At 35.9% G+C, this 20,372-nt stretch overlaps 3 protein-coding genes across 9 annotated transcripts; 1 reads left to right on the forward strand and 2 right to left on the reverse strand.

Annotated features, from left to right (window-relative positions):
* Positions 1–2,545: 2,545 nt before the first annotated feature.
* Positions 2,546–3,837, reverse strand: LOC130718601 (glutathione transferase GST 23-like). The gene is made up of 2 exons (XM_057569221.1): positions 3,383–3,837; positions 2,546–3,084 (listed from the first exon to the last, which is right to left on the reverse strand). The coding sequence occupies exons 1-2, from the start codon at positions 3,695–3,697 to the stop codon at positions 2,728–2,730; spliced, it is 672 nt and encodes a 223-aa protein (XP_057425204.1). The 5' UTR covers positions 3,698–3,837; the 3' UTR covers positions 2,546–2,727.
* Positions 3,838–4,711: 874 nt separating this feature from the next.
* LOC130718550 (pentatricopeptide repeat-containing protein At5g27460) lies at positions 4,712–20,264 on the forward strand. Of its 7 annotated transcripts, XM_057569178.1 has the most exons (8): positions 4,718–4,852; positions 4,935–5,172; positions 5,328–6,565; positions 6,664–6,716; positions 7,260–7,310; positions 13,214–13,333; positions 13,442–13,489; positions 19,915–20,264. In XM_057569178.1, exons 1-4 carry the CDS (start codon positions 4,815–4,817, stop codon positions 6,683–6,685), a joined length of 1,536 nt encoding a protein of 511 aa, XP_057425161.1. In that variant the 5' UTR covers positions 4,718–4,814; the 3' UTR covers positions 6,686–6,716; positions 7,260–7,310; positions 13,214–13,333; positions 13,442–13,489; positions 19,915–20,264. The 7 variants fall into 7 exon arrangements, with proteins under 7 accessions (XP_057425147.1, XP_057425161.1, XP_057425166.1 ...); XM_057569164.1 differs by lacking the exon at positions 19,915–20,264 and having other exon boundaries at positions 4,712–4,852; positions 13,442–13,691; XM_057569183.1 differs by lacking the exon at positions 19,915–20,264 and having other exon boundaries at positions 7,242–12,042; positions 13,442–13,691.
* LOC130718593 (glutathione transferase GST 23-like) lies at positions 13,900–15,267 on the reverse strand. Its single transcript, XM_057569209.1, has 2 exons — positions 14,899–15,267; positions 13,900–14,627 (listed from the first exon to the last, which is right to left on the reverse strand). The coding sequence occupies exons 1-2, from the start codon at positions 15,211–15,213 to the stop codon at positions 14,271–14,273; spliced, it is 672 nt and encodes a 223-aa protein (XP_057425192.1). The 5' UTR covers positions 15,214–15,267; the 3' UTR covers positions 13,900–14,270.
* Positions 20,265–20,372: the final 108 nt, after the last annotated feature.

Genomic DNA, 20,372 nt, shown 5'->3' on the forward strand with positions numbered 1-20,372 from the left:
TGATCAACTTGGCGTTTTGTTGGCAGGCCAGGAAGCACGTATCAGCAGGAGAAGACCTACCTATTAGATTTACCTGGTTAATTTGTTTTTTCTGAATGCTTGCTATTGGTAAATTGGTTACTTGTTTTTGTTTTTTTGTTAGAATTTTTCTATTGATACATTCAAATAATCAATAGGGTACATGCAATAAATGTGCATATTACATTGTCCATTCAATCATCCGGATGTGGATAAATTGAATTAAATTGTTTGGGTTGTTAATAGTTTTATGCCAATTGAATTGAATTCAATCAGTCTGATCAGTTGAATTGTTTGGGTTATTAATAGTTTTATGCCAAAAACTGGATGTGGATAACATTATTTGTTTCATCTCACATTGAAATTTTAATGCTAATGTAACAACATTCTCTTTTCAATACTCTTCCATTATTTTCAAATTTATTTATATGGAATCTACTAAAAAAGTGGGTCTCACTTCTAATTTTTATGTTTTCTTGGTAATTAGGAAAACATCTCACTTCTAATTTAACATGCACATTTAACCAATAGGAATGAAAATAATTAAAAGGATGGTCTTAGAGTGAGTGTTATGATACTCCTCATCTCACATTTTTCTTATTTTTATCACTTTCGTTAAAGTGTATGTGGAATGAGTCTAGAAATTAGATTTTTCATAAAGAAGAGAGAAAAGAGTGACTTGATGATGTTTTTTTAACAAACCAATTGATATAATTGATTATGTGATAATGAACTGAAGAGAAATTTAAAAGAATTATGTGTAGAAATGATATTGAAAATAAAATAGTGTGATTATATTATAGAAGCAAAATATTATTTATCTATTGACATAACCTTGCGGTTTGAAGCAAAGAGAACCTAGGTAAATAATAAATTCAAGTACTCTTTCACAAACACTTCACAAACACTACTAGAAAAAATGAACTCACCTCAAGCAATGCTCCCCCTCACAGTTTCTTGCCCTGAAGTTTCTTTATAACTCTTCTCCAAAACCTTCTGAGTCCAAATGGAGTTCCTCCCTTCTCCTCCATCCCCTCCCCCACCTCATACTCCCCCTCTCTGCACAATCCCTTCCCCATCATGCTCCATTGCTCCCTATGATCCTTCTAAATAAATGGATGAAATGTGTTAAGATTGCAGCATTTGAATGGAAATGAAACAATAAAATTTAATTAGCATGCAATCTAAACATAACACAATCATTTTCAATCCTCTATAGCAAGGTTGGGGAAATGTCGTTTCTTGTATAAAATGAAAGAAAGTTACTTGGTGGTTTGTGGAAAAATCTTTAATTTGAGGTAAATGAAGGTCTATCATAGATGAGAAGAAAGGAAGAAGGAAATAACCACAAATTTTGTCGGTGCTTTTATTTCACAGAAAAACTTTCTATTTCTATTTCTATTTCAAAGAGTTTTTTACATTCACAAGAGACTTTAATGCAATTAATTAGATTTCTTAAGAAGTGTGAAGTGGTTGTTCTCGTTTATTTGTTTCCATAATAGTTTTCATTAATTTTCTTTTGTTACCCTAGGGTATCTACCACTGACAATATTGATTAGCCTCTTCGCTACAAGTGCTCGCACAAAGCTGTAAACGGCTGGCCACGAAATGCGCTCAGCCGCTCAATTCCCATGAATGAGAATCAAACCCCGATCTTATGGTTATGAGACAATGTAAGCTAACCACTATGTCACACATTGTCATTAGTTTTCATTAATTTATATGCATTATAACTTTTTATACGAAATCTGTTCTCATGAAGCATGAAGAACTTTTCATTTTCATGTCATTGCTATATAAATGGCCACTAATAAAGGATATAAATATATTTCTAGTTTATTTATTCCCTATAATTTTCGTAGCAGTCAATTTATATGCATTATTTTTTTTTTTGGCAAATTGCACTTACCTCTCCAAAGGTTTATTATATTTGCACTTATTTCCATTTTAGTATTTAATAAGACACTGATCACCTTTTCTTTATTGTTAATATTACACTAACCTCCCGTAAAATTTATTATTATTGCACTGACTTTTTCTAAAATTTGACATTATATTACTAAGCACCTCTATATTGTTCTAAATGATATATGAAGGAGATGTTGTCAATGCATTTTGTAAAATAGATGGGAGATCAGCGCAATGATGTCGAACATCGGGAGAAGTGATTGTAATTTCTCTTATTTTATAAGCCCCAATATGTTTCTAATTATTTGTGAAGAATATTGTTTATTACTTAGTGTCAAAGGGGTGGATCCATGTGTTAGAGTGTCGCGGAAATTGCCAAAAAGCGTATTATGGTGAAATTAAAATCACAACGCTCATAAGTAACTTTCCTTAATTTTTGTAATTATCCACCATGATTTTAGTTTTACTATATAAACATGCACTCAGTATGTTATAGATTCACAATGCATATAGAATCCAAAGCACGTTAATCCGTTAAGTGCAAAAGCTATGTGTTGCACTTTCATTTTGAAGTGATTCTAGTTAATTACTTAATTTGAAAGTGAGTGCAAACATACTATAAAGAGCAAACTGCGAAGTGTTTACTTTATTACTGAAAATTTTGGTTTTTCAACCTTATCATTATACTAGGCATTGCCAAGGATGCACGTTACTAAGACAAGAAAATTATCATCCAATTCATGTCAAAAGTAAGTATTAACTTCTGTTTACACAGATGCCAATGAGTATCTCAAAAGTCTTTCAGGTGGATGGGGGCGTCAACGCATTGTGGAAGGTCTTGATGTACTGAAGCAGTTTATCACGATTTGGCATGGATTCTTTGATAATAGGAAGCTCAAGAAAATCATCGAACCAAGCATTAAGCTTAGCCATCGATTCTGTATCAACTAGGCTTATACCCACAATCTCCTCCACTATTCGAACCCAATATCCAAGCCACCCAATAGCAATATCAGTAAAGCCTATTCCCTCACCTCCAAAGTAGCGTTTTCCCTCAAGTCCACCTTCAAGGGTCTTTAGATTCTCTCTAACTTCTTGTACTGCCTTTTGTTGTTCCTCCCCTGCTTTGAGAAAGGTTGCTTTAAGTACTGGTTCACACTGAAAATAAGAAGTTGGTTTTTTGTATTAGATTTTAAATACAGAATATACTAAAGGGAACTTTGGTGTTATAAAGCTCCCGCTATGCGCGAGTTCTAGAAAGGGGACAGACCCACTTTGTTGATCTAATTTAGATAATTTTACCTTACATTTTTGTAAGAGACTGATTTTACGGCCTAAATTAGTGACGACAAAATCACTTAGCAACAACTACCTTACTATTGTGCTGAGACTCGCCTCTCACATCACATAGATGATAAAAAAAAGTGGTGCATATGATACCAATACACTTCATTACCTTTTCTTGAGTGAATTTGGACCAGAATCTGGCCTTGGCTCTTTCATAGGGATCATGTGGAAGAAGAGGATTTTGCTTCCAGGTCTCATCAATATACTCAAGAATCACTTGTGATTCTGCCAGGGGCTTACCATCATGCACCAGAACTGGTACCTGCTTGTAAACAGGATTACACTGTAGGAGCATGGCACTTTTGTTGCTGAGATCTTCTTCCACATATTGGTATTTCACCCCTTTTAGTTCAAGAGCCCACTTGACACTGAAGACAAATGGACTACCCCAGAACCCTATTAAGGTGACTGAATCCCCTGACATTTTTGCTTTGTAATCAAATTCTTGAAGCTCTTTCTCACTCTCAGGTCCTCTATGTATAAACTGGTCAGTGACCAAGACAGCAAGTCATCCAGTTCAAACTGGTCAATGGCTAAAATAATGTGTATTTTTTTTTTCCTTTTCCTAAGCGTCATTCATTGCGTCTTTTTATAATGGCTGTGAAGATAAGAATGAGTATTTTTTTTTTCCTTTTCTTAAGCGTCATTCATTGCGTCAGTGATGGATCTGGAAAGGTACCTTTGACCATTGATTCTTCATATCAATGTCTAAGGCTAGGCAAACTAAAACAAACAACTTATCAATTAAAATATCCACCTTCGTTTCAAACAAGGAGTGAAGACTTGTCTGCTTGGTTTCAAACCAATGCTTAATTGCTTAACTTCTAGCCAATACTTTTTAGAACTTGGTTAATTATTGCTAAAAGTGAACTCTAATTGATCCAACTTCAATATATTGATCATCCTCTATTTGTAGACTCAACTCCTTCTCATATTAATATATTATGAGATGAGATTTCCCTAAAAATAAATAACTACCTCCATTCCTAGACCAATGAATATTTTTCCTTGAATTATTTTAGAGAATATGTACACTATTTTTGTAAATACTTCACCGCATCCATTAATATATTATATATAAAGAACTGAATATTTTGATTTCAGATGTTTTTTTTTACATTGAAAAAATAAATTACACCCTCCAGGAATTAAACGCTGAACCTCCTATCCCCAACCGATTTGTGTCCAAGCTCTTAATCACTTGAACTATCAGTCGGGAACAATTTAAAAGGTTTTTCACTAAAATTCTAAAAGATGGAATTGTCCTTTTTATTATTCAATTTTTTGCAATCCATTTTAGTCTTTTCAGAAATTGGTATTACAGTTCAAAAAAAAATTGGAATTACACGTGTTATCTCATCTTTTAAAAATTAAATTAATCGACAATTTTATTTTTTATTTTTTAGACAATAAATTAAACACTGTTAATTTTCCAGGTATAGAATCTCACGCGCGCCACAGATATTGCATCCCGGGGGTTTTGGTGGGGTTTTTACCAATCAAGACACCAGCACCGTGAATCGCCGACGCCGTAGCTTTCGATGGCGGCGAACCGCGCTCTCTCCGCCGCAATCAGACGGTAACGCCTCCCTGAATCTTCCTCTTACTCTAACCGTTCCCCCAACCCCTTCTTCAATTTCTGATGCCGGAAAATTTTGCAGCATAAGCTCTGTAATCAGCGCACGAACTCTATGGAGCTCCGCAGATTCTGGCGGTTCAGCATTCGCACACAACAACCACGACCTGAAGAACCTGATATCGAAGCTCAGATCACCCAATCGGAGTCCATTAACGGCGCTTCAGAATTGGATCGACCAAGGCAACGTGGTTCCACCCTCCGAGCTCAGACGCATCTCCAGAACGTTCCTCAAATCCAAGCGCTACCACCACGCACTTGAGGTTCGGTTTTCTTCTCCACTATTGCTGATTATGGGTTCTTCCAATTTCTGATGAGCTTGTTGTTACTCATTGGCTAATTGCAATGCAATGTATGGATTTGATTAAGCAATGTCTGTTCAATTCACTAAGCAATTTAAATTGGTTAATTATCACAGATATTGAAATGGATGGAAAACCAAAAGAATTTGCGAACGATCCCGGATGATCATGCCATGAAATTGGAGTTGATTATTGAAACATATGGTATAACGGAAGCTGAAGAATATTTTAGAAATCTACCTGACTCAGCTGCGAAGAAAGCGGCCTGTCTCCCGCTTTTGCGAGGCTATGTAAGAGATAGGGACAGCAGGAAAGCTGAGACTTTCATGGTGAAGCTCTATGAACTGGGGCTAGTGGTGAGCCCTCACCTGTATAATGAGATGATGAAACTTTATATTGCCACATGTGAGTACAGGAAGGTACCCCTTGTTATCCAGCAAATGAGACGAAATAAAGTACGCTGTAATGTTCTGTCCTACAACCTTTGGATGAGTGCTTGTGGTGAGGGAGAAGGATATGGGGTTGCAGCAGTAGAGAGAGTTTTTAGTGTGATGCAAAATGATGAGAATGTTGAGGTGGGATGGAGCAGTCTTGCTACTTTAGCCAATGTTTATGTGAAAGCAGGACAATCTGATAAGGCTATTCAAGTTCTAAAAAATGCTGAGACGAAACTATCTACCTTTGGCCGTCTTGGTTACTTCTTCCTTATGACAATATATGCCTCTTTGAAGGAAAAGGAGGGAGTCTTGCGGTTATGGGATGCTAGTAAAGCAGTTGCTGGAAGAATCAGTTGTGCCAACTACATTTGCATACTTACATGCTTGGTGAAGCTTGAGGATATAGTACAAGCTAAGAGAATCTTCATGGAATGGGAGTCTAATTGCCGGAAGTACGATATCAGAATCTCTAATATTCTTTTGGGTGCATATGTGCGGAATGGATTAATGGAAGAAGCTGAGTCACTGCATCTCCACACATTACAGAAGGGTGGTTGTCCAAACTACAAAACATGGGAGATTCTCATTGAAGGATATCTCAATACACAAAGAATGGATGAGGCTATTATTTCCATGAAGAGAGCTTTAGCTATGTTGAAAGACTGTCATTGGAGGCCGCCGCATAGGCATGTATTGGCCATAGCAGAGTATTTGGAGAAACATGGGAATTTTGAATATGCAAACGAGTTTATTACAGATATTCATAATTTAGGTCTTGGGAGTGTGTCATTGTATAAAATATTGCTTAGAATGCACCTTTCTGCTAACAAACCACCTTTCCATATCCTTAAAATGATGGATGAAGATAAAGTCGAGATGGATAATGAGACCCTTTCCATCATTAAAGCCTTCACTGGGTATGTAACCTCAAATCCACCAAGTTTCCCTGATTGCTTGTTGCAAGGTGCGCAACATTTTTTTCCTCTGAGAATAATTTGTTTGTGGACATGTTCAGGCTGAAGTGCAAGGAGGTGTAGCAGTAATCTGGTGGTTCATTTTATTCATATGGTAAATCATTTTTCATAGACATGTTATTTATTTTTATAGTCAAGCGCATTTCTAATACAACAAAAAAACCAACATGCAACGTTGTGACATAAAACTCAGAAGGAAGGTTTCACTTCATTTACCTTATTCTTGAAGATTAGCAGTGAACTTGACACCACCATATCTATATTCATATATTTTTGGAAGTTTCTTAGGAGACAGGAAGGAAGTAGCATTTGTAATTTATAGACATTCAATTCCTCTACTTTTCAATATAATAGTAATACGGTTTGCTGCAAAATGCAAATCAGTAATTTCAGTATGGCTAGCATAAGTTTTGGTAATTTCAGTTTGAATAGAGACAAACTTCTTCTTTGTGTTTGTTGATACATTATCATAATTGGCTGCTAACTTGCAGGAGCTAAAAATATATCTAGGTTCCTCCATTCCTGTCATAATTTTTTATCATAAAGTTGCCCATTTTCAACTGTTCAATTATTCACACTAGAAATCTCTAAATGACAGTAAGAATTAATAACTTTAAAGCTTTTGGTATGTTTTCAGAACCTGAGAAAAAGGATGGCCACCAGCCATTGGAGGGAAAGCTGAAGTCTGGTAAGGAATTTCTTCCTGATCCGCATTCCTTTTTGTGTTTGCTTTTTTTCCTCGATGTTTTTTTTTGCCTGTAAGGGCAAACATTTATAAATATACTAAATGAGATAACATCAGTAGTTATAACTTGCCATGAGAGAATGTTAGAGTGCTGGATTGCTACGGCAGATGTGTTCTAATTTATCAAGAGAGTAGACAAAAAAATCACATTGTATTCCAATTACTAATTCAAAATAATTTTGAACGATATATCCCTGTACTTGTGTTACAATTTTTAAGGTGTTCCTTTTAGCAAACTTTAAATTGGCTGGCCATACCAATTCTTAAGGTGTTCTTGACAAACGATTCTGTTCCTGTTAGGATAGTTTTGCTTGACAAACAACTCCATATGTAAGCGGAGATTTTCATGTAACAATTATATGAAATTAGAACACAACACTTACGTGTTGAAGACATGATTTTGGAGAAGAAGGATTGTTGTCCTTGATTAAATTCACCTGCAATGTTCAATGACCAGATCTTCCTCTGTATCTCACACTCCTTTCACAACTCTCAATGGGGCAAGCTGTGGAGCAGACAAGTTTCTGGTGTCGTGATTATAGAAGGGACCTAGCCAAACATGTTATAACCCTAGTCCCTTCCCATTATGGGTTAAGGGTTATGATCCACACTTCAACCCACACCAATTAACTTACAGATGCTCAGGCCCAATTAAAAGAGATCACATAACAAATAATAGAGCCCAATGCACCCCTGTCAGAATTATGAATTAACCCGTTTTTAACAAACAAAATAACAATTAATTATAGCCCACAAAACGTTAGATAAATCTAACATTCTCCCACCTGGGCAAAATTAATTGTATGATTTTAATTTTCAAAAGCATGTGTATGAAAAAGACTCTCGGGTTAATAACTAATCTCTAAAGATGTGGCCACATCTTAAGAAAACGCATAATTCCAAGTGCAACGTCTGAGTACGACTTCGTCCAACAAAAGCCAAGTAATATCGAATCATGACGATTATTATATCATCTATTGACATAAAACCTTCCATGTTTACAAATATCACCGACTCCGTCAACTAGTCAACAGTGTGGACCATAACCCTTGACCCATAATGGGAAGGGACTAGGGATATAACATGTTTGGCTAGGTCCCCTCTGTAATCACGACATCAGAAATTTGTCTGCTCCACAGCTTGCCCCATTGAGAGTTGTGAAAGGGGTGTGAGATACAGAAGAAGATCTGGTCATTGAACATTGCAGGTGAATTGAATCAAGGACAACAATCCTTCTTCTCCAAAATCATGTCTTCAACAAGTAAGTGTTGTGTTCTAATTTCATATAATTGTTACATGAAAATTTCCGCTTACATTTGGTATCAGAGCCTTAATTATGAGTTAGGACCCAATTCGTGATTGATTGTATGATTTTAAAATCAATTCACTTTTCGTGAAATTAGAATCTCGAACATGCGTTTTTCATCTACCCTATTTTCTTTCTCAATCGATCTGTTAATATTTTATTATGCACCGGCACCGTAAATCCTTTGTTCACGAACAAGTCTGTGTGTATTTAATCATGATCGTTGGTACATGTTGTACGGGAGAAGGAGTCAATTTATCATACATTGTTTGTAGATGATTTTAGTTATATATGATAGCATCAATTTTATATGATATTGTGTACACAAGAAATAGCAATCAAATTTCTAGCATTGTAGAACCTACACGGGATTTAGATGGTTTAAAAACCATTTAGGTATGTATGTCCACTTTTATATGCGCGACTTGTATTAGGCTTGTCAAGAAACCAGATTATAAAACTTTCTCCTTCTGACAGTATTATATTGCATATTATATATATGATCTATGTATGCAACTTAGTAATTATATAATATCCTCTTAATTGATTATAAATATTTACTTGAAATGTTGAGTACAAAACTGATTGGGAATGCTATATTGTTTGAGTTCATGGCTGACTCATGAATTCTGGGCAAAAGAAAATTTTGATTGTCTCTGATCATTGTGTACGATTGTCCTCCCCAAAGGTGGGTTCTTGTGTGTAGTGATTGAGGATGGCTATTGGAGGTACATTGGTCTAGAAATTTATCTGTCCAAAGACGATAAAATTTTGATGTCAATGTATGTTCACTGAGTAGCTTATTCTTGAGATTTGTGGATGAAGTTATTGGAGGTGTTTTGGTTTAGGGAATCTATCTGTCCAAAGAAGATAGATTTTTGAACCCAATACATGTGCTCATTGAGTAACTCATCTGAGGTTCTGACCTTTGTTGCGACTTGGGTTTGCGCATTCCGCCCAAAGGGGAATGTGTAATGATGTTGGCCTCATCATAATAGCTTGTGTTCATTAAAGCTATATCTTGCCCATATTTTTTGTTTTAATGCATTCCTGTTTTGTCTTAACAGTGAACTTCTCTGTGAATAACTGTTCTGCTTCTATTGAGATCCTGACTGGGTCCAATTATAAGAAATGGAAGCAAGACTTACACTCTATTTGATAGGGAAGAGAGAGATAGGGAAGAGAGAGTAGGGAAGAGAGAAGTTGAGTAGAAAGAAATAGGTGAGAAATAAAGTAGATTTAGAGGTTGTTTGGTATAATATAAAGAGAAGAGGGATAGAAGAGAAAGAATGAGGTGGAGGAGAGAGAAAAAAAAAATTTTATTGTGTCATAACATTTCTGGCGGTTTTTGACTATTTATGGCAAATTGTAATCGCCAGAAATGTAAAAATATGTATAAAAACAACAACTCTCCTCTCTCTTCTCATTTCTCTTCATTTTGGGGAGACCCAAAAATGTGGTAGGGCCCACCTTCTCACCTCTCTCTCCCCCCTCTTTCCCCTACCAAACAAGTGTGTTTCTCCTTTCTCTTCTCTAACTCTCTCCAACCTATCTCTCTCTTCACAAACTCACCTCTACCAAACAAAGCATTAGAGTTTTCATTAGGGATTGCTGACGTTGATGTGGCGTTGCTTGAGCCCAAACCTGTCGTTGATGCACAGAGTACACCTGATGAGGAAGAGAAACTTAAGAAAGAAAAGAGTGAATTAACTCTCTAACTGTCAAATACTTCAATTCCAAGTGCTTAGAGCCATTAGTAGTTTTATTATTTTTAGTGTAGAACACAGATGCACTGTTAGGCCTAGCAATGGAATCAACAATGTGAAGTCCAATCACCAAATTTCTCAACCAAACAGCATGGGTGGCAGCAGCATAACAAGCAATGAACTCTGCTTGCATAGTAGAAGAGGCAACAAGAGTTTGCTTCTTACTTTTCCAGGATTTTGTACCTCCAACTAGCATGAAAATGTAACCAGAAGTAGATTTCTTATCATCAAGGCATGTACTCAACTATTTCCAAGTTCTCAACTCTCCTAAATACAAGCATATGCTCTTTTGTTCTCTGCAAGTATCTCATTACTTTCTTAGAGCAATCCAATGATCATTCCCAGGATTAGACTGGTATCTACCCAAAACGCCAACTATGAAAGCAATGTCTGGCCTAGTGCATACATGAGCATACATCAAGCTTCCCAATGCACTATCAAATGGTTTCCCCTTCATCTCTGCTCGCTCAATCTCATTTCTAGGACATTGATCTTTACTAAATTTGTCACCTTTAGTAACTGGAACATCCCCATGCTTACCAGTTTGCATATTGAACCTTTCTAGGACTCTATCAATATAAGCTTTCTGAGACAAGCCAAGCAGACCACGTGATCTATCTCTAAGAATTTCAATTCCCAACACAAAAGATGCTTGACCAAGATCTTTCATATCAAAGAACTTAGTCAGCATGTTTGGTCTCATGAAGTAGACCAAGGTCATTACTAGCTAGCAAAATATCATCAACATATAACACAAGAAAGATGAATTTGCTCTGACTGACCTTAAGATAGATGCACTGATCAACTTTATTTTCTTCAAAGCCCAAGGAAGTCACCACCTCGTCAAATTTCAAGTACCATTGTCTAGAAGCCTGTTTCAAACCATAAATAGATTTCTTTAATCTACAAACCAAGTGCTCATTGCCACTTGTCACAAAATCCTCAGGTTGTTGCATGTACACCTCCTCACTGAGGTTACCATTCAGAAAAGTTGTCTTGACATCCATCTGATGCAACTCCAAGTCAAAATGGGCTGCAAGAGCCATAATAATTCTAAAAGAATCTTTGGTTGAAACAGGAGAAAATGTCTCATTAAAATCAACCCCTTCTTTCTGTGTGAATCCCTTAGCCACAAGCCTTGCCTTAAATCTTTCAATTTTACCTTTTGAGTCCTTCTTTGTTTTGAATATCCACTTGCAACCAATCGCCTTACAATTCCCTGGTAACTCCACAAGCTCCCAGACATCATTGTTGGCCATGGATTTTATTTCATCATACATAGCATCTGTCCACATATTAGATTGAGAACAAGTAATAGCTTCTTGATAATTCTTAGGATCAACAACATCACCAATATCATAAGCATCCTCGCTGAGATAAACCACAAAATCATTAGTGATAGCAGGTCGCCTTTGTCTAACTGACCTTCTAACAGGAATTTGCTCAATTGGCTCATCAAGTCGTGCAACCTCAACCTGAACAGGAGGATCAACCACATTCTCAACAGGTGATTGAACTACATTATCAACAAGTGGTTCAGCCACATTCTCAATGGGGGTAGCTACTCCATGAGTAGTGGATGAGCTAGCATTATTAAAAACAGGTAGTGATATAGTTACAACACTAGGCATAAGAGAATCAATATTATCAGATGCAATGGCAGGCTCGGCTACATCAAGCTCAAGAAATTTTGCATGCATAGACTCCACAATTTTATTACCTCTATTAGGACAAAAGAACCTGTAACCTTTAGCGCGATCTGGATATCCAATGAAAAAACTCCATATTCCATACGTTACAACAACACCAACAACAATAACAATAGCATGAGGGCCGTGTATAGAGTTTTTGGGGCCTAAGGCGAAAATATTAAAGTGATTTTATTTTGACAAGTATTTTAAAAAGACATGATATATCATATCAACTTTCAATTTTTTATATTAACCTTCTAGCTTTTTGAGTTGCAAAATCATTTATCAGAGTTTTATACAGTAAAATAAATAAGAAAGTTATGAACAATAGAACCAGGAACACAATGAATAAAACCATGTGAGATTTTGCTACATTTTAAATTCAAATATCTCATTTAATAATTCACTTCAACGTGAAAAGAAAAAAAAATAGAGAAGAAATAATGAGTGAAGTCTGTGAAAAACATTGTATAATACTATAGATACATAAGTCATAAAAAAATAAACTATGATAAGTAACACAAATTAATTTTTTCAATTTTGAGAATGTAAAAAGAACGGATATTTATTTACTTATTTTTTGGAAAATGTAAATTTGTTGATACAAAATACTACTACTAATAACTACCAAAGTTGCACTTCTAAGTTCTCACATTGCATTTCCTCTGTTGCCATTAATATTACTTAATTTAATATTTTTTTATTACATTTCTTAAATCTTAGTAGTATATTCTATATGTACTAATTTTTTTGGGGGCCTTAAATATATTGGGAGGCCTTAGGCAATTGCCTAATTGACCTAGTGATGTACACGGCCCTGAATAGCATTATCCCACTAAATGAGATCCATAATTCCATTTGTAACAACTGTTTTATACGTTTGAAACATGAGTTGGTTATACCTAGTGTTCTGCATAAACAAGTGGTCTTTTACTGTTGCATTGGTGCTGGAGACTTTACTGCATTATCTATACTGGCGTCGTTTGTTTCACATGGCTAAATGTTCGTTTCCCATTTTTTTCATTATTTTTAGTGTGGCTAATTATTTATGGAGAATATTGTTTATTACTTGGTGTCTAACAGGTTTGATATGAATTTATATCTTTATGGAATGGTTAAATTTCTATTACTTGCCTGCAATATTAAATTGGTATGGCCAGCCAAGCAACCAAGATAGATGTTATACTCGGGCTGTGGCGACTGGTGAGAAATAAAGCCAATCTTGAATTCTCTGCTTCTCTTGTAGTTTTTTTTTGTGTGCCTCTTTTATATTTTTTTGTTCATTCTCATGCATTTGTTTTTGGTTTGCAGCTCTGCGTTTAATGTTCATCTCGAGGTGCGTCTAATGTTCAGCTTGAGGTACGTAGCCAAAATACTCTGCAGTGTATTTTGGGAAGAAATCTGAGTGTCTATATGGATTCACAACAAGCACAAAAACCAATCAAGTTTAGTGTAAAAGTTATGTGCTGTATCTTCATTTTGAAGTGACTTTAGTAAATTTTAAAGTGAATCCAAATATCTATTATGAAGAGCAAAGTGCAAACTACTTTATTACTGAAAATTTTGGTTTTTATTGTATTCCCATTGCCTAGGATACACATTTTCTAATGATAATACAAGTTCTGTTCACTTTTTATTTCGAAGTGAGAGTTAATGCTTGTTTGCACTAGTGCTGACTGTTGAATAATAATTCAGTTCCAATTAGACTTGGTAATTATTGTTAGTTGTGTTAAAGCTTGATTAGTTGTTTGCTTTAGAGTTAGTTGTGATTAGTCAGTTAAACTGATATTATAAATACTAATTGCTTTGTAATTCTGTTACACACTGTTAATGAGAATTAGATAACATTCTCTCTCAAACTTTTGTTCCTTCCTCTCTTATCTTTCTCTCGAGTCTCAACACTGTGTGTGTGCTTCTGTGAACACTGTGTGTTCTAGCTACCACTGGTTCAACAGTGCAATTCAGATTGGAGATAGTTTCAACACTAACTATAACCCAAACATAGCCTTCTTCTAGATTTCTAATTTACAGCATGATAGGTTTGCCATGAGATCATAACCATGATTATTTATGGTGGTACACATCTAACATGAACTAACCATATAATCATAACCATTATTTATAGATGTCGCGAGCCCTTTCAAGTGGATGAAGATGTCAATAACTTGTGGAAGGCCTTCATGTGCTCAAGCAGTTTATCATGAGGTGGTATGGACTCTTTGATAATAGGAAGCTCAAGAAAATCATCACACCAAGCATTAAGCTTAGCCATTGACACTGTATCAATTAGGTTTATGCCCACTGTTTCTTCCACCAATCGAATCCAATATCCAAGAAATCCAATAGAAATATCAGCAAAGCCTATTCCTTGGCCTCCAAAGTAGCGCTTTCCCTCAAGTCCACTTTCAAGGGTCTTCAGAATCTCTCGAGCTTCTTGTGCTGCTTTCTGTTGTTCCTCCCCTACTTTGGAAAATGCCGCCATAAGTGCTGGCACACACTGAAAATAAGAAAAGGTTGTATTTGTATTAGAGGTTGAATGTTTAAGACATTTATTTTTGGTCTAGTATGGTTCTCCTTCACAGGAAGGATACTGTTCGAGTCGGGAATATCCATCTCTCGGTGGGCTTAGCTCTAGTTCTCCCAGTGTGAGCTTTTCCCATACGCAAAAGTCGCGAACTCAAGATCTTACCCCAGGAAAATCAAGCATGCTTACGAACCACATTTCTTACAAAATAAGTAGTGCACATAATACTAATGCACTTTATTACCTTTTCGTCAGTGAATCTGGACCAGAATCTGGCCTTGGCTCTTTCATAGGGATCATGTGGAAGAAGAGGATTTTGCTTCCAGGTCTCATCAATATACTCAAGAATCACTAGTGATTCTGCCAGAGGTTTACCATCATGCACAAGAACTGGTACCTTCTTGTAAACAGGGTTATACTTCAGGAGCATGACACTTTTGTTGCTGAGATCTTCTTCCACATATTGGTACTGCACCCCCTTTAGTTCAAGAGCCCACTTGACCCTGAGCATAAATGGACTACCCCAGAACCCCATTAATGTGACTGAATCCCCTGACATTTTTGTTTTCTAACCAAATTCTTGAAGCTCTCCCACTCGCAGGTCCTCTATATACTATAAGAATAAGAGTATTGCTTATTTATAATAAGATATTATTAACCAATCAATCTGAGTGAGTGGCATATACTAGCACACGTAGCCAATTTAAGAAAAAAGTGACCAACTCATCGAGTTAGAACTGGTCAATGGCTAAAATGATTAAGTTATAAGATCATATTATTATTATTATTATTATTATTATTATTATTATTATTATTATTATTATTAATAATATTATTATAGAAGCGTCATTCACTGCGTCAGTGGTGTGGAACTGGAAAGTAGTTGTCTTTGACTTTGAGTCCCATCTAGAGAGCATCTATGGAGGAAAGAGGATGATCTTTTTCAATAATATTTCCAGCGAGGTACCTAGTTCAGACGACGATACAAAGACAGTGACCAATTTGAGGATTAGCCCAAAAAAAAAAAATAGAGAAATTGTCAGGGAGACACATAAGGAAAATAGGGAATCCCTCGAGGGAGCGACAAACCTTTCGAGCCCAGTCCTTGCTATGCATGAAAGCTCCATTTCTTATATAGCAACCTAATCCTTACTGGACTCCTTTTTAGGTTCCTCCGATTTCTTTTCATGATGTCAGGCAAGACTAAAAAGAATCTTTTTTACACCAAGCTTCCTCAAGGACCTATGTCAGAATTTCTTGTGCACTCAAAGTAAATAGAATTCATCCGAGACATGTATCTCATGAAGTCATCCTTCTTTCTTCCTCGACAGCAACCAAAGACCAAAGAAATCCTTGCAACTTTAATCCTAGTAGAAGAGATCGAAGTTTAGAGCCATAAAAAACTGATTTCCCGAGTAAAAGTCCAGATCCCTTGAGGCTCCACAAACAGGGGGTCGAACACAGGAAGCGAAACATCTTTTCTTTTGGTACGTCGGAAAGATAAATTGCACCCGCCACACATTGATCCCTGGACCTCCCCCACCTAACCTACATGTCCCCTAGCTCTTACCACTTGAGCTATCATTCGAGGACAAAACATCTTTCTTTAATTCATCCGTATTTTTTTGTTTTTGAAATTTAAACAAAGTTTTAGGATTCAAATTTAAAGAAAGTTGATTTCAAAATGTATCAGCCAAGAACATTGAAAGAAGGTATAGTACCTAGAGTGAAGGGATTGCAATGAGAGAATCTAGAGAGAGAGCGTGTAACCGCTTAGAGAGAGAGTGTAACTGAATTTCAAGTTTGTTATTTCTCAAACTTACAATTGGTAATCACCCTCTATTTATAGGCTAGGGTTGGGACTGGCGTCCCTAACTATGCTTAGTGGGCTGGTTGGGCCTCTCGGGGGAGGCCTAATTCCCTGGCTCACGCCAGGGATGGATTTAGGTGTATAGGTATGAGGGCAAGTGCCCTCACTTAAATTTGGAAAAAACATTAGAAAAAAAAATTGAGTAGTAAAAGTATGTGGTTTTTTATGACTTCTTTGATAAAAAAATGCTCTCACTTATTTCCACACATTGCTAAATGCCCTCACTTGAGTCTCACATTTCTAAATGTCCTCACTTGAGTAGTAAAAAATGTGGTTTTTGATGGTCCCTTTGGTAAAAAGTGTCATCACTTGTGCCTCTTTTAGTAAAAAATGTTCTCACTTCTAATAGTATTTTTTTTTTTTTTACAAATTTATATGTATATATTGCCCCCACTGCATCAAATTTCTGGATCCGTCACTGGCTCACGCGTCGCCCTGAGGCAAGCATCCCTGGGCGATGGCCCAAGGGGTCTCGCCCAGTCCACAAAAAATTTCTGATTAAGAAAACCTATTTTGAAAAAGAATTTTAGTCTGGAAATAGTTTTTTGTTTCATAGCATAAATTCAAAAAAGAAAGAGAAAAAAATCAAATTAACGTAAATTTCAAATTCAAAAAATTGATGGACTAAAGCATGCTATATGATAAGGTAGTTATGTAAATTTCAAAGTCGAAGTAGGGTATATTTTAAAATATGAGAAAAAGTTTGATGCACCGACGATCATGGGCGGAGCCACAGGGGTGGCTTATCGGTGCTCCGCGCCTCTGAATATTTTCGATATTCATACTAGTACTAGGTATATTATTTTTCTAGCACCCGTGACTATAAAAACGGATAATTGCTGGGAATGAGAATCGAACCTCCTACTCCTAGGATAAAAACAAATTCATATGTTTACCACTATACTAGAAGAACTCTATTGAGTGTTTTGACAATTTTATATATTTATACATAACCTAATATCATAATTGGTATCAATTATATCAATTGATTCACACATATATTTTTTTTAAAGAATTTACATATCGAATCATTAGGATTAGTGTTTGATAAAATTATGTTTGATATAACGAAGTTTGATAAAATAAAAGATAGAAGATTAATGTGTATAGAAATAATACGTAAAAATAAGTTTAAAAACAAACATGGTTTAGATAGAAGAAAGTGAAATTAATTTTTTGTTTGATATTTAGCCACTCCAGTGTCAAATTCCTGACTCCGCCCCTGCTGACGGTGTAAAGATTTTCTTACGCCGTTAGCCAATCAGATTTCTTGAATGTGGGAAAGATAGATGTTTTATTTAATAAATTGAGTGACATGACAATTTTTTGAAATCTGATTGATTGACTGAGTAAAAAAAATACTACACTGATAGTGAATCAAAATTAAACTCATATAGTATATATCTAATCTAATTATGAAAAATAATAAAAATTGGTACATCAGAGATAAAGGCCCCATTTGGAAAAACAACTTAATTAAGCGCTTATGTCAACATAAGCGCTTATTAATAAGCTATTTTAAAAAATTTATCGAAATAAATTGAAAATAAGTTATATATAAGCATAAACTATTTTCCATAAGCTATCATGAGTAGCTTATGAAAATAAGCTCAAAAAAGCTTATTGTACGTCATAAATTGTCTGCATAAGTTCTCCCAAACACTGGCATAAGCGCTTATCCTATCAGATAAGCTCAAATAAGTTCTTTCAAACGGGGTCAAATTGCGCCCTCCAGGAATCGGTCCCTGAACCTTTCCCACTCTAACTCATATGTCTAATAACTCTTACCCAATCGAAGCTAGTATATATCCTCCCCAATTTGACCTCTCTCACCCCAATCTATATGTCTCATAGATTTGCATCCAATAATCTTACTTTTAGTAGTACTTTGAGTCTGTAACAAACTAGTATAATCTAATCTAGAGAGTCATTATAATTCTATGTGCCAACAATTTAGAGCAAGATAATTTTAAAAAAAAAAATTTAGAGCAAGATAAAAAAAGTTCACGTCTCAATCTTAAAACAACTTCAATCTTTAACTTGAAATTCAAAAAAATTGGGCTTAATGTTTTGTTTTTTGACTGTTGGGCTTATAAACAGAGAAGGAATAGGATTTAAGAGAAAACCAAGGTCGTTTTGTTTTGACCAAAAAAAACTTTCGTTCACATCACATTCCTTTCCGCTTCATATGACACAAATGCATGTGCTTTAACCCTCGGCGCTATCCTCCCACTCCACCATCTCAACCGCAACAACCACCTTCCGACGCCTTTGCTTCAGGAATTGGGTTTGACACCTCACCTATTGGGTTTGACACCCCACTTTATTTAATACGGGATAATACGAAACTTAAAAAACCGTACTGTATTTGAGCATATGTGGCACATTTTCAACTATTCATTGCATACTAAAATAAATACGGAATTTAAAATTCCGTATTAATATATTTCATATTGAATAAAGTGGGGGTGTCAAGCCCCTCACGCTTCCTCTTTCTGCTTCACTCGGCGACCCTTGACGGCCCTCGCTCCTGCCTCCTCTGTCTTCAAGTTCAGATCCCAAGCTCTCTCCTCTTTACTCAAAGAACCTTCTGACTCTGAAGGTATACTATAACCGTAAACCAACCTGTCATATATATTTTTTAGGCTATTTTTTATTTGGAACGTACAAAATTGTAAAGGAAGCCAGAGACCTGTTCGAAAGCTGGTGTAGGAAATATCACAAAACATACTCCTCTGAAGAACAAAAACTCTACAGGTTCGGTGTCTTCAAGGAAAATATAGAATGCTCCACCCAAACGCAATGGCTATTTCTGTTCAGAAACAAAAGCTAGAGAATTGTTCGAAATCTGGTGCAAGAGACATGGCCGAACATACTCTTCGGAAGAACAGAAACTCTACAGGTTCAGTGTCTTCAAGCAAACTCTTGAACGACGCTCCCGTGAAAACATGAAGCATGCTAACCCACAACATCGTGTTAGAATTTTGGGTATGATAATCCTGGATAACTTCGAAAATCGTGTTTGCACACTTTCGAACAAAGTAAAATACATTGATGATTCTAAAATCACCAACACATTGCTGCTTCAACACCAACGTTTATTATGATCTCACCGTGGAGGAATTTATGGAACTCTTTGGGGGATGAAATTTCAATTGATTTCCCTTTCAATTTCAAGTGATTTCCCGTTCACAAACTTGGAGATTTTTTTTGTGTACGTGTTCAGTAGCTGCTTTATCTACCTTTTAGTTTGTTAGTTTTTGTGTGTTCAGTAGCTGCTTTATCTGCCTTTTAGTTTGTTAGTTTGAACCATGTTTGAATTTCAACAAAGACTTTGGAAATTTGGTGCTGCCTAAGGCGCCTTACCATCATGCACCTTCTTGTAAACAGGGTTATACTGCAGTAGCGTGGCACTTTTGTTGCTGAGATCTTCTTCCACATGTTGGTACTCAACCCCTTTCAGTTCAACAGCCCACTTGAGTACTTGACCCTGAGGACAACTGGACTAGCCCAGAATCCAATTAAGGTGATTGAATCCCTTGCAATATTTGTTTTCTAACCAAATTCTTGAAGCTCTCTCTCACTTGCAGGTCCTCTATATATAAGTTTTTTTTTCCCTTTTGAAAGCGTCACTTGACTGCATCAGTAGTAGAACTTGAAAGTTGTTTGTCTTTGACTTAGTCCCATACCATCTAGAGATAGAGGGCTTAACTTGCTACATCATGTCCAAGTATATTATTTGAAGAGTTCTTATGTAGTGACACTCACTTTTGTAATCTTATATTTTACTTGGAATTTAAATGGGAAAAAATAACTTTCTTTACTTGAATGATACGGATAATTTCCAA

This window comes from Lotus japonicus, chromosome 1, assembly GCF_012489685.1.
Source record: "Lotus japonicus ecotype B-129 chromosome 1, LjGifu_v1.2".
NCBI classification, from domain to species: domain Eukaryota; kingdom Viridiplantae; phylum Streptophyta; class Magnoliopsida; order Fabales; family Fabaceae; genus Lotus; species Lotus japonicus.